Source organism: Rhipicephalus microplus, chromosome 1 (assembly GCF_043290135.1).
Source record: "Rhipicephalus microplus isolate Deutch F79 chromosome 1, USDA_Rmic, whole genome shotgun sequence".
NCBI classification, from domain to species: domain Eukaryota; kingdom Metazoa; phylum Arthropoda; class Arachnida; order Ixodida; family Ixodidae; genus Rhipicephalus; species Rhipicephalus microplus.
The window spans coordinates 104,211,360-104,226,716 of NC_134700.1; the positions used below are offsets into that span (position 1 = coordinate 104,211,360).

A 15,357-nucleotide genomic window follows, 5' to 3' on the forward strand; every position below is an offset into this window, starting at 1 on the left:
AGGTTACGTGCATTATCATAAAATCTAAGGTTGCGTGCATTATCATAAAAATACTGTAAAATATTATATTTGGCAGGTTTATTTCTCGCGCCGTTGGCCATAGTACGAAAAGCTGGCGCTTGTTTTCAATAATCCTGGTTGAATGCACAGTTTGGTCGATAAAGAAGTAGCAAAAAAGTTTTGTAAAAAATACTAGTTAGAAGGAAATATATGATTTTTCGCGTAACATTAGGGTGCAAAAGAGCACGTTTTGAGAAAAATGGCTTTAAAGATTTGACCCGGGTGCCCATGTAACAAAAAAGCATTCAATATGCCTGAAATTCACCAGGGTTATAGCTTGGGACATCTTTTGAAGTGGAACAAGCTTCTTTTGCGCCAGACCAAGCACATAACTTTTCCGAATTCGTTTTGTGTCTCCAACTGACTCTCATCCCGGTGCGCCACAGTGCATTGGTTCACGCTTGGTGTAATGAATTTCTAACATGCGTCTACGCATTTTTTTGCTTCCTATACTCTGCCATGCTTCATGAAGTTCCTTAGTTTTTTCCTTGAAAGCCAGACCTATGTCGAAGAACTGGAAATGGCATACAAAACAACACTGACTGCTGAACGAAAACGCACCCAACTTAACTAATTGAGTGCTGCAGCCGGGTAGTAGAAATTTTAAAATAAATTGAAAATGTCTCGTACTACAGGCTTTGAAACGTTGAAATACAACTTAGCTTTACGTAATATGCATGCAAAAACGTTTATGATGAGATGGTCAGTGTTGTAGAAACGGAAACGTTCGGTTTCGGTGTCGGATGCGTCCAGTAGGGGTCGAAAATGTAGTGATAACTCAAGAACGCCTCAAGATAGCAACGTGATTTTTCCGCTAAGTATTCTTGAATGAACTGCGAGCTTGAAAATGTGAAATATAAAAAATAACTTTTTTGAAAAAATGTATCTCGGAAACTGGTCACCTTTAAGTGAACTGTTTGTTTGGGTTCCTTGAAGTTCACTTAAGTGAGAGTCAACTGTATAACTTCTTGTACTAAATGTGAAGCCATGCTGCGCAGATTATCTAGCTTGACTTTATATTATAAGGAGACATACACAATATCTTGAATGTTTTTCGCTTTGTACACTGTGCGTCTAGATTAAATAACTTTCTCAAATAGTGCTCGTACTTTAAGTACAGCGCTGCCTATAACAATAGCTGTGATGTCCTAGGCAGTGAGTTGCCAGCGAAAGTTGCTATACAAGTCTAGCACTAGCGATTGCGGAGGCTATAAATGCGCCATATCAAAAATAGCATGAGAGCGATGGTCAATACACGGGTTCAGCTCTGCACTTTTTCGTGAAGGCTTCAAACAACTTCGCCACTATACCTGCACAACCGCCGCAGTGGCCCACTGGTGAAGGCTCATGTCTGCTGACTCGTAAAACACATGTTCGAATCTATAGTAGCAGTGGTCGAATTTTGATAAAGGCGAAATGGTATCAAGGTCCTCATACTGTGTGAGGTGATTGCACGTTCAAGAATCCAAGGTGGTTGCAATTACCCGGGGCTTTGCGACTACGATGCCTCACATTTACTGTCTGATCCTCTTGAGGGCATTGAATTTCAAACTATTGTTGAAGTATACAAGGTGATCATTTCCAGTGGATTATTCCATCATAACAAGCTATTCACAGCAATTACGCGTTGCGGTAGTTTTTATGCAGTTGTGCGTTTCGAAGGGATAGACGATAGTTATAACGCGAAAATAAAACGACGACACAGAGACAAGAAGGAGACGAAGGACACGAGCGCTAACTTCGAACAGTTGGAAGTTAGCGCTCGCGTCCTTCGTCTCCTTCTTGTCTCTGTGTTGTCGTTTTATTCTCGCGTTATAACTATCGTCATGCCATATGAACTAGCCCAAGCTGCCTCACTACGAAGGGAAAGATGCAAAAATATTTGGGGCGAAAGAAGTCTGATAAAGACCCGCCAAAGGGCCGTCCGCGATTATTATTATTATTATTATTATTATTATTATTATTATTATTATTATTATTATTATTATTATTATTATTATTATTATTATTATTATTATTATTATTATTATCATTATTATTATTGTTGTTGTTGTTGTTGTTGTTGTTGTTGTTGTTGTTGTTGTTGTTGTTGTTGTTGTTGTTATGAAACTGTGGTGCCTGAAATCAGCTTCTCTGTCATCGTGGGTTGGTCGGCTCTTGCACAAATTCCGAAAGTGGCTCATACTCTCATCTTTTTATTGTTGACTAAGGGCGCGAAAACTCCACAAATCTGTAGCAGCTTCGCGCGAAAAGAAAAAAAAGAAACAAGAAATACGCATTTCGCTGTTGACCTGGTCATTTGCACGGGAGCCACGATGACCAAATCGACGCTCCCTGTGCAGAGCCTTTCACGTTTCGTGGTTACAACGGAAGCTGCTGCTGCTGACGGCAGTCGGAGTGCTCGTGAGGAAGGAGCCAGCCCATCCGGTAGATAAACGCTTGCGCCGGGACAGTGAAACATAGCACAGGTTTACCTGTATGCACTGCGCAATGAAGACCTCGACATCGAGTGGCGAGTAAACGCTACCCACAAGGGCCGGCACCTCGACTTGAGTCACGAAGGGCGGGCACTTGGAATCGATAGGCCACTTATCGCGAATGCAAGTCAGGCGCGTCCGTCTGCAGATTACAAGGTGTATACCGAGATGATTCTATCTCGGTACACCGAGAAATAGCTGGATGAGCTGGCTGTGTGACAAGACCACGTGTTGCCGTGGCGCGCGTAAGCCCCGTCTCTAACCACACTTGTAACGGAGGGACGCACTGCCCGCATCCGTACTTTACGGTAATTAAAAAAACAACTAATAATTGCTAGGGTACTTTACGTCTCGAAAGCATGATATAATTACGAATGCGGCGTAGTAGAAGGCTTTGAAAATTTTAACCGTCTGGCGTTGTGTAACGTGCCTTCGAATCCACGTACACGCACCTGTAACATTCCGCCTCCGTCGAAATGCGGCCACCATGGCCAGAATTGTATCGCGACTCTTGGGAGAGCAGTCGCGCACAAAACCGCTAGACTACCATGGCGAGTACCCTAGACAAGCGTGACAACACACTGACCTTGCAATACAATTTAGTTGTTTGGTTTGTTTTGCGGTCATTTGGCAGGACATTTCGACGTGATGTCCTAGGTTGAATCTGGATCAATTATATTGGGATAGAAAAAAGTAGGCCCACTTTGTGTTAGTCGCCACACTAAGTTACTTGCTGGTTATAAGGAAGCTGCGCGATAACGCGTTGCGTGGTACTGCAACCTCATGAATAAGCCGGCGACATGATGCTTTATGGAGCGATAAACAAATTAAACTTTTCTTTAAACAACCAAGAGCTGCGATTTATCTTACTCTCACCGAAATTCACCCTGTTGCCACAAAAACTAAAGCATACCTAGCACACTCATAGCATCTATCAATATGCCGGGAAGCTTTAATCGCTAGTTCATGCAGCAGTTCACGTGCCAGTTCATTATTCACACATTAGTGCAAAGGCTTATGATACGAATGTACGCTGGTAGATTTACGTAGGAGGCGCACTTCAGCAGCTTCTGCTTGAATCTTGAACCATGCAAGTCAATCACTGGAAAGACTCTGACAGGCTACTCGATGTGACGTTGAACGGAATCATAGATGAGTAAGACTTGTTGCTGGGCGAGTTGGGTTACCACCAATAGAGATCATCGAATAGAGAACTTCGAAATAGAGAATAGAGAACTTCGAATAGATAACTTCGAATAGAGAACCACTAGAGAACTTCGAAAAGACAGATAAGAAAAAAAAGGAGCGATCAGAAAGGTTGGGCGCTAATCTTGCAAATATGCTTTATATGCTCTATCGAAGCGCCGAAAGAAGTGGCCGACCTTTCTGCTCATAGGCGTATCAGCCAAGGAGGGGGGGGGGGGGGCAAAGGAGGCGCCAGCCCCCTCCACTGAGAAATGTGGGGGGCGCTGAGCCCCCACTTCTGACTGTGGTCACAACAGCTGCCCGCTGTGGAAACCAAGAACTAAGGCGAAGTTTTCCTTCACCACAGTAACCACAATTATATTGTTACGAGGAAGTGAAATGTTATTAGGGAATGTTTTAATAAAGTGAAATGTTTCCTAAATCTGAGCTGTGACGATTGTCGGTGAATGTTCCTTGCGGGGCTGGCCTCCTATACGATTCTCTCGCGTGTTGCACTCTAGCATTGCAAGGCGGATTACAATGCAAGGCGCGAAAGCGTCTTGTACTTGCTTTGTTATGGATAAAAAGGAGCAATAATTTTTTGGACCAGTAAGAGCAGTTGCTGCTTAAAGGAAATTGTTTTTTTTCATCAAGAATGAGTAGCGTCATCACTGCTTTATTGAAGCTGCTGTGAGCCGATGATTGTGACGAGTGTTTTTGTACGCTTTAGTTATGCCGTACTAGAAGCACCGTGAATTGGTTAGCGCTTTAGTCTCTTATAAATCTGATCAGCTTTGCTTACGGTAACTAGGAGCAATGGCAGCAGTTTGCAAAGTGGCAAAGAATATAGCACTGGACAGGAGTACAGTGGAAAGCCCAGCTTGTAAGCTTAACCCGCAGCTTGACCCACCGGATTAGGGAGAAGGTGAAAGACCGTGTTTATTTGCACGATGAAGGCCTAATTATAAGAGTCGGGCTAGTTAGTTTTGATTGAACTTGAATTGTCTTTTACAGCTCAAAATACAACTTTGACAGAGTAGAAGCACACACGTGCAGCGCTACTCAGTTCTCTGTCTCTCTCAGCAAGGATGAGCTCGCGGAGGTGTACACGCGCACATACACTCTAAAAAGTTTTCCGGAGTGACTGCGCAGTTACCACTGAAAGGGCTTTTTGCTCCTCCAAAAGACACAATGCTCGCAAAAATTGCAAACAGCACCGCGGGAGGGGCATTTTACTCTTTGAGGAGTAAATCACCCGTTTTTTTTTGGGGGGGGGGGGGAAACTTCAGGAATGTTCGCACCTGTGCTCAGATTTGGGTGCACGTTAATGAACCCCAGGTGGTCTAGATTTCCGGAGCCCTCCACTACGGCGTCTCTCATAATCATATGGTGGTTTTGGGACGTTAAACCCCAGATATCAATCAAGGAATGTTCGCACCGTGTGCAAACGACTAATCGGTGCCTACACAAGCCTGTCTGATTTCAGATGGTTCAGTAGCGTGGTGTGGTGTAGTGGTTAGCGTACACACATGCTGACAGAATAGTCATGCGTTAAGTGATTGATATGTGGGTTTTAACTTCCCAAAACCACCATATGATTATGAGAGACGCCGTAGTGGAGGGCTCCGGAAATTTCGACCACACACACACACACACACATATATATATATATATATATATATATATATATATATATATATATATAGTTCAGTACATCCCCCGTGAGCGGTCACAACGTGGTTTATTTCGACGTTTCGGCCTAGAGTCTGGCCTTCATCCTGATGAAGGCCAGACTCTAGGCCGAAATGTCGAAATAAACCACGTTGTGACCGCTCACGGGGGATCTACTGGGCTATATGCAACGCTACGGCCACTCAACCACCATGCCTGCATATATATATATATATATATATATATATATATATATATATATATATATATATATATATATATATATATATATATATATATATATATATATATATATATATATATATATATATATATATATATATATATATATATATAAATATATATATATATATATATATATATATATATATATATATATATATATATATATATATATATATATATATATATATATAAGGGAAAGAAGTGTATACCTAAGGGCTCGTTTTTTCGTGTTTTAACACAATATTAATGAGATCTAACAGACAGTAATGCCAAGTAATGTACAGGAGAAGTTATTAGAACCAATGGAATGTAAATAAGAAGAAACAAGAGTGGATGAAAAAATAACCAGCCATGAGCAGGAATCGAACCTACGACCTTCGAATAACGCGTTCGATGCTCTAACCACTGAGATACCACAGCGGCCTCCCCTCCATCCACTTTTTTGGGTTTATATGTGAATTTAGAAGTAGGAGTGACAGTCAGCGCAATCTATAAGCCAAGCGACGAGTGTGAAAACACTCTTTTATGCGCATATTTGGCGTCACGTAGCACACGAACTTATTATGAGCGGGCAGCTGATTAATAGTCCCTCGTATACAAGCTAATGACACCAAGTCTGCCAGTACGAGACCCTCGTTTAATGAAAATAAGGGAAAGAAGTGTATACCTAAGGGCTCGTTTTTTCGTGTTTTAACACAATATTATTGAGATCTAACAGACAGTAATGCCAAGTAATGTACAGAGGAAGTTATTAGAACCAATGGAATGTAAATAAGAATAAAAAAATGGATAAACAATAACCAGCCATGAGCAGGAATCGAACCTACGACCTTCAAATAACGCGTTCAATGCTCTAACCACTGAGCTACCACAGCGGCCTTACCTCCATCCACTTTTTTGGGTTTATGCGTGAATTTAGAAGTAGGAGTGACAGTCAGCGCCATCTATAAGCCAAACGACGAGTGTGAAAACACTTTTTTATGCGCATGTTTGGCGTCACGTAGCACGTGAACTTATTATGAGCGGTAAGCTGATTAATAGTCCCTCGTATACAACCTAATGACACCAAGTCTGCCAGTACGAGACCCTCGCTTAGTACGAGACCCACAACTCGCGAAAGAGTTGGAGCGCCTCTGTAAATTCTGCTCCCTCCTTCTTCTTTATGTACCCCATTGAAATAATAGATGTTTGATAAACCACTTGTCAGAACACAAGAACGTGCGACATGCCTACAAGTGCGATAAGATGAGCGAGTGGCCGTTAGCGCGCCTCCTTTCGTATTTTGTTAAAGCAAAAGTCTTAGATGCCGCACCCAACCCGAAAATTGGCTGTTGGCCGACGTTGGCATGAACACGAATGATGGAAGACTATCATCACCATGTGGTGACGTCTCCATACAGCTTCATCGGAACGTCCCATTGTGCAATAATATGTGACGTCCCCATGACGTCACTGTGACTTCGCATAACGGGACCGCAGATGATGACGTCATCGCATGACATTGTTGCTTTATAAAGGTGGGCTGATCACGAAGGCAATGCAAAAAACCAGGGTAAGTGCGGAAAGCTGCCTAAGGGGGCGGCGGAGGCTTATCTTAGTTAGAGCCACATTATTCTTGGCGGGTGCGAAAGAAACAGTGCGAGATTTCGCGATAAAATTGTGTTGGGTGTCCAGAAAAAGTTTTACTGTCGCTATTATTTCTTCTATGAAGTCTAAATTGATAACGTGTGACTTAAAAAATAGTAAAAAGAAGAATGTGACCGTCTTTTTTGCCAATGACAGCACTTGCTTACTTACCTTTGTGGCCAATTTTTCAGAAACGGACAAGAAGGTGCTGAGGTTTCAGAGTGCTCCTCTCGTATAAAGAGCTAACCAAAGATTTCTACCGTGGACGCAGGATCTTCCCTTTCACACAGTAAACTAAGCAGAGCTCAGGCTATTATTCTAGAGTCATTACAAACAAAAACTTACACGAACCCGCTTTTGATCAACAGGATTTATCCGGAGTTCTCTATTTCTGCAACATGAGATAAATGTCACGACAACGCTCATACGCTTTGGCACCGCTCCATCTTGCACAGTGAAAATGAATATCCTGGAAAACGGTGGGACGTAGCTCTATGCTGTCCTACATTAGAGGTACAGTTATGGGCAGTCCAACTGGCCCGTGAAGCTGCTGAGAGGCTAGGTCTTTCGGTGTCAATGTGGGAGTGGCCAGTGTCGAGTTAGGACACTAGCCCGACCTATTGGACGTTACTAAAGTTCTTTCATTCATCCGTCATTGTCTTATAACGTGAGCATTCGGTGCTAATCTTGTATTTCTTGCATCGTCACGGACTCTCAATGCTTTCATATATATATGGCAATAATTACGATCATTTTTGTATTTTTTAGTGTGATCTATTATGTTTGTTATTTTCTATATTTATGCTAATTGTATTTGCGGAAACTGTGACTATGATTGTTTACTCTATACGTTGTCACTGTAATGAACATGCATCCTATGTCCCCAATTTATAAGGGGTTTCGGTCTTAGTCGGGCCCATTGCAGGCTTTTTGACCACGACCTTCAGCCGCCCAAGTGTTAGAAACACATAAAGTTTCTAAGTGTTGTGATGCGGAAGGCGAGTGCTGAACACTGGTTACGGTCCTACCTGCTTCATAGCTATGTGTGGCATGCTGGTTTGATTGTAGCCATCTTATTGAAGTTTGCAATACGCGCAAAAGAAACGAGTAGCATTCGACGACACCTTCATTAAGTACTAACCGACCAGCGCAGGTAAAAGTTGCTCTAAGAAGTATAACAGAACAAGTTGAGATAAAAAGCATGTTTACGCTCACCATTCTTTTGTCCGTCGCGCCTATACGCCGCTTCTAGAGCGCTATTGACGAGGACTAAAACCAGATAATAATTACAAGCAGACAATTAAGAATCGCGAGGTCTGCCACTAGAAACACTTTGATGTGATTCTTATGTGATTCTTAAAGGGAAAATAAGAGAGAAGTAAGACCCATAACTGTTTGCATCAGAGTGCGACACCTCAACAGTAGCCCATGAGGGATGGCAGTAAAGGAAGGATTAAAAGGATAGGATTAAACGGTAAAGAGAGAGAGAGAGAGAGAGAGAGAGAGGGGAAGGAGAGAGCGAGGCGCAGGGACAGCGAACGACAGAAAACGACGGAAGAGGAGATAGGAGAGATGGACACGGTCGCAGGAGTCCGAGGACGGGACACCACTATGCCAGAGCTGTTGTCGGCGTCAGGAGATGGCGTAGGGCGAGCCCAGTCGGCCAGAACTGCGCTGTCGTCGGAGATCGCGGGGGAACAACCGGTCGGCATGAAATCCAGAGAGCGAGTCCTAGAAACACTCTTTAATGAACTGTGTACTATGACACGGCTTCCATTGTGGCATATCAGCAACGTGCTGGTAATTTGTGGGACATTCTTGTGGGACGAAAAATTTACAATTAACTCTCTGGCAACTAAAAATACCCCCCTCTCTGTTATTTACAGGTGATGCCGTATACAACGTCCCCGGCTGTTGGCTGTTTTAGGGCATCATTAGCTGTGTAGTTACTGTGGTTGCTAAGGAATGTCACCATGTGCGCGCACTGAGAGGAGATGCATGTTCGTAGAAAAAAAAATTAACAGTGGCTGATCTAAACCATAATGCGGGAGTGGAGGGGGGGGGGATCACATGACTACTCTCAGAGGTATCACCCAGCACTACAGACTGAACAGATGCAAATATCTACCACCACACAAAAAACTAACCAAGAAACAGGTGGTTGCCTGGAGACAATTACAGACTCACACAGTGCACCAGTATAGCATGCACCAGTCCTCTATGAAACGGGTAGACGTGGCAGTCTCGAACTGCGAGGCGCGATGGGAGGCGGCTCTGCTCAGCCGCGACCTCGCCGATTAACTGTGGGCAGTCCGGCACGCCCACAAACACTCGTAATCCCGCTCGTACAAGACGGAGTCTAAACTTTATTGCGGCATGCGATTCCTGAAGCGTCATACGCCAATCGTGAGACTATTACATTATAACCAAGAAACCATCGCAAAAGACCCGAAGTACACCTGGAAACGATTCGATTTGTACGTTGCTCTCCAACAATGAGAATAATTACCGAGTAGCTCACCTTTCCGTTTTGCTATCAGAATCTTTGTCACTTCTTAGTCTTGCTGAAGGAGTAAGTATGTGCGACTTTTTCGGAGGCTTGCCAGATAGTAAAATGGTGCTTACAAAATGTCTAGGCTTTTATAGAATCAACTGCTGGAGGTTTAGCGACTGCTGAAAATGCGCTTTACGTTGTGCTGCCAATAATGGGTCCCGAAAAATTACGCGTCTGTCTACTTAAAGCAAATTGCGTGAAAGTGTCGCAAAACTGCTAAACACGAAATCTTTCTTATTTGTCAAATAATTTGAGTTTAGATTTGTTTGTAGGTGCTTTCGGCGTGTTATTTGTCACGCAATATCTTTCACCTATCGCCACCTCACCAGGACTATAGCTTGAGAGGTGTGTCACAGCAGGTATATAGGTGTAAACACGGGGGGCGGAGGGGGCCGGTTTTCTTCCCGAAGTCACTAAGAGAGGGGGGCGCTGCAATAGACCTTCGCCCCCCCCCCGTAAAGGGACACTCCATACGCATACGAACACTTAATTCTCGCATGCTTCGAGAAATTGGCGCTTTCTATTATGCTCACCGGCTGGCGGCAGCTCGGTGCCCTGCACGGACGTCTTTGCTTCATTGGAATTGCAGCCCTTCATCTCCAACAGAGTCTCCAGAGTTTTCCGTGAATACTTTGGGCGTTTCTGGTTCTTCTGGCACGGCTCTCCTGGCGTTACGAGGCAGCCGGTGACAGCAGCTCGAAGGTCGCTGCACACATGGGTAGCAGACGATAAAGCGTCATATAAAAGAAAACGACTGCGTACGCAGCGTGCTCAATTCTTACGACAGCAAAAGTGTACAGTATACTGCACGGTAGTGTAATCAATGTGGATGACAGCTTATCAACGGCAACTTCGCATACGTGCAATTTTTCAAACTTTCGTAGGACAGCAAACCGGACAAGCGTCATGTCGACCTTCTTGCATACGTTGGCAAACTCGTAAGTCGACTCACTCGCGGTGCTATTCTGGACATTGTAGAATTCTGCCATGTTGTCAAATTTCGCCATTGATCGATGCTAATTGGCCAAGTGAGCTGCTACGACCTCTCTGATTGGCTTAAAATGTCGCCATTACGAAATTTTACAATATGACGGAATTCGACAGTGTCCAGAATAACACCCTCGGACTCCCACCGATTCAGATCGAGCCGTGAGTCTGAGATTGTGAGTTAGTCCGGGTGAGTAATATTTTCGTGAGTTGGATGGAGTCCGAGTGAGTCCGGTTGAATAAAATTTTCATGAGTGTGCGTCCGGCTCAGGAATATCCAAAGCTCGAAATGTATCTCTTCAGTAAGTTTCAGTGAACTCAACACACTTTGTCGACCTATGCCTTCTTGTTCACCTATTAACTGTGCCGCATACTGTTGCGACCGGGGTCTGCAGGCACCGGAGGTCCGGGATGAAGTTGTCGAGGCAGGAGGAAGAGAGACTTGAAGCAGGTTTTATTTGCATTATATACAAAGTTAGCTCTCGTACATGATGAGCTCTTTCTTACATGGCGAGCTCTCGAATCTCGCGTTTCTCTACATGGCGCTTCCTCGAATGAGCCGGGTGGCTCATTATAAAGGGTATGCGCTCCCCAGATCCCTAAATCAGGGAACACGTGCAGATGGTACTGTCCAATCACATATCACACACAACTGGCGAGGGGGACGAGCATGCACGGCCCACGTGAACGTCCAATATTGAGCCGTGATCACTGCAATCCAAGGTGGCGCCAGCGGGGGTCTTCCTCATCGTGTGTATGCCGCTGGTCGAGGGGTCCCGAGCTCATGACAGCGTACTTCAAAAGGTCCACCGAACTGCTCGCTTAATTAGCGGGGTGATTTGCGGCAGCCGCCGCGGTCTATTCCAAGGAAGATACTGTACTTGTTGTCCTCTCTAGAACGGCTTATGGCGTCGTGGCGACACGACGTCTCACCCTCCGGCTAGGAGGGACAATGCCTGGCGGTCATAGGCAGCCGGTCTGTCAGCTACTTGTTTGAAGATACAAAAAGCGCCGCTCCCTCGTCAGCTACAGCACCAGTCACAACAATACCCACTGTGGGAGACCTTGCTTGCTTGCTTGTTTGTGCCTATGTTTGGCTCGTGTCCACTACGTGGTATTAGCCATTAAACTGGTGGTTAACACAATAGAGATAAAAGAATCGAATTCGATGAAGGAAAATGAACTAAAGAGACATCCAGGGTATATGACGTTCCACGATCATAAGGTAACGTTTGAATAAAGTGGCTACAAAACTGTTAATTGAAATGAATAAATGAGTTCCAAATAACTAGTTTTTCATCAGGAATAACCTCGCCGATCAACTGTGGGCAGTCCGGCTCGCCCAGGAAGCCTCTCGTGTCCAAGGACTCGGGGCCGTCACCTTGGCTGCGGTGCTTGTAGCCCCACCCTGCTTTCGCTCACTGTAAGGATTTTGATAACTGCTGTGCAGACGTTCCTGTTGCTGTAGCCCAGAGAAGAAGCCCCAAGGAAAAGAAGGTTTTAGAATTAAAAGTAATGCTTCTTTTCTGAATAAAATTTCTAAAAGTTTTTTTTCCTATGGTGTGTGAAATGTCGGCAAGGCAGTGAAAATGAGCAATCCTTTCAGGTTTGCGACAGTAAAAGCGAAGAAGAGTTGACACCTGACCAGATCAGTATTAATAAAAATTAAGAGGTGGAATCTGACAACAAAGCTTTATGGAGCATACTTCAAATTTGTGAGTGGGGCAACATTTATTATCCCAAGAAAAAGAAAAATGATGGTATTCTCAAAGCGGTAGCTTAACTATCATGTAATCTTGAAGTAAACAATATCTACGAACTTGGGATTCAGTAACAAAAGCGGTATCTAGTGCAATGGACATTACAGGTCCATCTAGGGAACATCGCGCGAGAGCGTCAGCCATTTAGCTTAAAAATATACCTTTCTCCTCTGCTTTTCCTCCTCATCAAACACTGTAAAACCTGCATTCAACAGTGTACAAATTCAAACATAAGTTATCTGCATGCATGAAAAAAAATGTTGGCTTATTGAGCACTTCAAGCACCGTGTTTAGGCTATGTGTTTCCGGCAGTCAGTGACATATAGGGTCGCGATCTTGCACATTCTTGCTGCATTTCCCCAATATAACGTTTGGAGAATGACAGGTGCAGCACTTCTTTTTTTTCTTTTAGGAATGCAGGAGACAAGGTATCGCATGTGCAGTAAGACAGCTAAAACAAGACAGTAGATTGCTACGAGGTTGAGGTTCGGTGATTTGAAAATAAAAGAATATGCCTGAAAATGTTGTGTTATATAGACATTGCTGGTGAGAGAAAATAAGCTAGTGTTGATTAGCGGCTTCAAAGCGAAGTGCCAAAGTGCCCGGTTGATAACGGCGAGGGAAACAGTGTCGTCACTCAGGGTGTTGTCAAAGTGAATGGTGGATGCGCTGTTTGGTGCGTCGGTTTCGGTTTCTCCAGGCTCCATCTAAATTGCCCAGATTGCAACGCTCCGCGGGGATTACCAGTGGCCGCTTTTCCAAAATTTCAAAGTGGCTATGGACTATTCCTAACAAGGGCTTGAATTCACCAAGTTGACTCGACCGGCTATCACCATTGGTTAAAAAGTAAATTGTGCTAATTTCTACAATTGCTGCGGGCCAGGTGAAGAGAAACGCGCGAAGTAAAGAGTGCCGTTGCCTTCGTTGCTTGTTTGCGGCGTTATTTAGGTTAATCTCTCCCTTCGTTAAATTATGCAAAATTGTTAAATTATGGAATCGTAGTAGTTTAGGCCAATGAAAAAGAGCTTAGCATCCCTGTAAACCAGTCAGGGTGGATGATATGGCGAATTTAACACCACAGTCAGAAGCTATAACGTTCAGAATAGGACTATTGTTGAAGCTACATAGTCAGTGTAGATTTGGGTTCATTTTAGGGGCAGGTACAGGTAAAATGCAATTTTAATTGTTTTTTTTTTCACGAATGCATGTTTTGCCATTAGCACTCCGGTATGTTTTGGTGGTCAGTGACGAATGTCGCGAATATATAGTTTTGTCATATGACGCACCTGCAAGTATACAAAAAAAAAAAACGTGCACAGCTTTGTCGGCTTGATAGTTTCCGTTCTCTGGCCTTTGCTGGTGAGTATAGCGCGAACTTGTCTTGATACGCCAACGTGCACGCAATGTCCACTTTTTAAATGTTTGTTTATTGGAACTGAAACCTATTTGGTAGTTTCTATAGTTACTGCCACAATTAATGTCTGTACGCATCTGAAGATGGCTTCTGCCACAGGAAAGACAACGCCGCAAGTAGCACGCAGATACCTTCCTTGCGTGATTTTTAAAGACTACTGAACACACTTCTTGAAACACCCTGTATATGTAGGATTGGCTCCGCCGTAGATGGTCTAGTGGCTAAGGTACTTGGCTGCTGATTCGCAGGTCGTGGGATGGAATCCCGGCTGCAGCGGCTGCATTTCCATTGAAGGCGAAAATGTTGTATGCCTGTGTGGTCATATTTGGGTGCACGTTAAACAACTGCAGGAAGCCGAAATTTGTGGAGCCCTTCACTACGGCGTCTCTCATAATCATACGGCGGTTTTGGGACGTTAAATACTACATATCAATCAAATCGTGGAATTTAGCGTCCCAAAACCACCACATGATTATGAGAGATGCCGTAGTGGAGGGCTCCGCAAACTTCGGCCTCCTGCATTTCTTTAACGTGCACCCAAATGTGACTACACAGACATACAGCATTTTCGCCTCCATCGAAAATGCAGCCGCCACAGCCGGCATTTGATCCTGTGACCTGCGTGTTCTACGCTATAGGAACAGTTAAATGTTTTTAGCCCATGAGTGTCGCAGTTGACCCATAGTTTAGCTGGCAGAAATGCGACATAATCTGTCTTATTCAGGATATATAATCTGAACCGTAGGCACGACAGATTAAAGAAGTAATGTTTAGGACGAGTTTTATCAAGACAAAAAATCTTTCTATAAGGTGGACTATTAAGGGCACTTACAAGCGTCGTCGTCTTTATAATTTGAGTCGTTTACGAACATATTTTTTCAGCCATCAGCAATACGCATTGAAAAGTCAACTCCCACCAAAATATATCTGAAACTTGAAATCCTGCTTTAAGGTAAATATTTGAAAAATGACCTTTCTCGCCAAGCAGAACATAAAGCGTTATTTATTTATTTATTTATTTATTTATTTATTTATTTATTTATTTATTTATTTATTTATTTATTTATTTATTTATTTATTTATTTATGCTGTTAGCCGAAAGGTTGATAGAGGGTGAAGTATTGAAATACACTTCACACAATGTTCAAAGATACGTACAAGCAGCACATAGTGAAATTTGGTCAATGCATGTACGAACATGCCTGGGCCACCCCGAATTGAAATTTGAACTTGAGCATACGCAAGCCATTTCTCACTGCGATAAAGGAAGTAACGTGCAGAAGGATGATCGCGTGTGGTGTTGGCATCGAGCCAGCAATCACGAGCGCTTACAGAACTTTGCGCAATTTACTGGCAGCGATAACTGTTAAAGTCTAT

At 43.6% G+C, this 15,357-nt stretch overlaps 1 protein-coding gene across 1 annotated transcript in view; it reads right to left on the reverse strand.

Annotated features, from left to right (window-relative positions):
- Window positions 1-15,357, reverse strand: part of LOC119172022 (uncharacterized) — a 75,998-nt gene that overhangs the window by 32,911 nt on the left and 27,730 nt on the right. Inside the window, exon 6 of the mRNA XM_075886577.1 lies at window positions 10,353-10,525. Within this exon, the coding sequence (XP_075742692.1) occupies window positions 10,353-10,525 (173 nt within the window). The remainder of the gene's footprint in view (window positions 1-10,352; window positions 10,526-15,357) is intronic.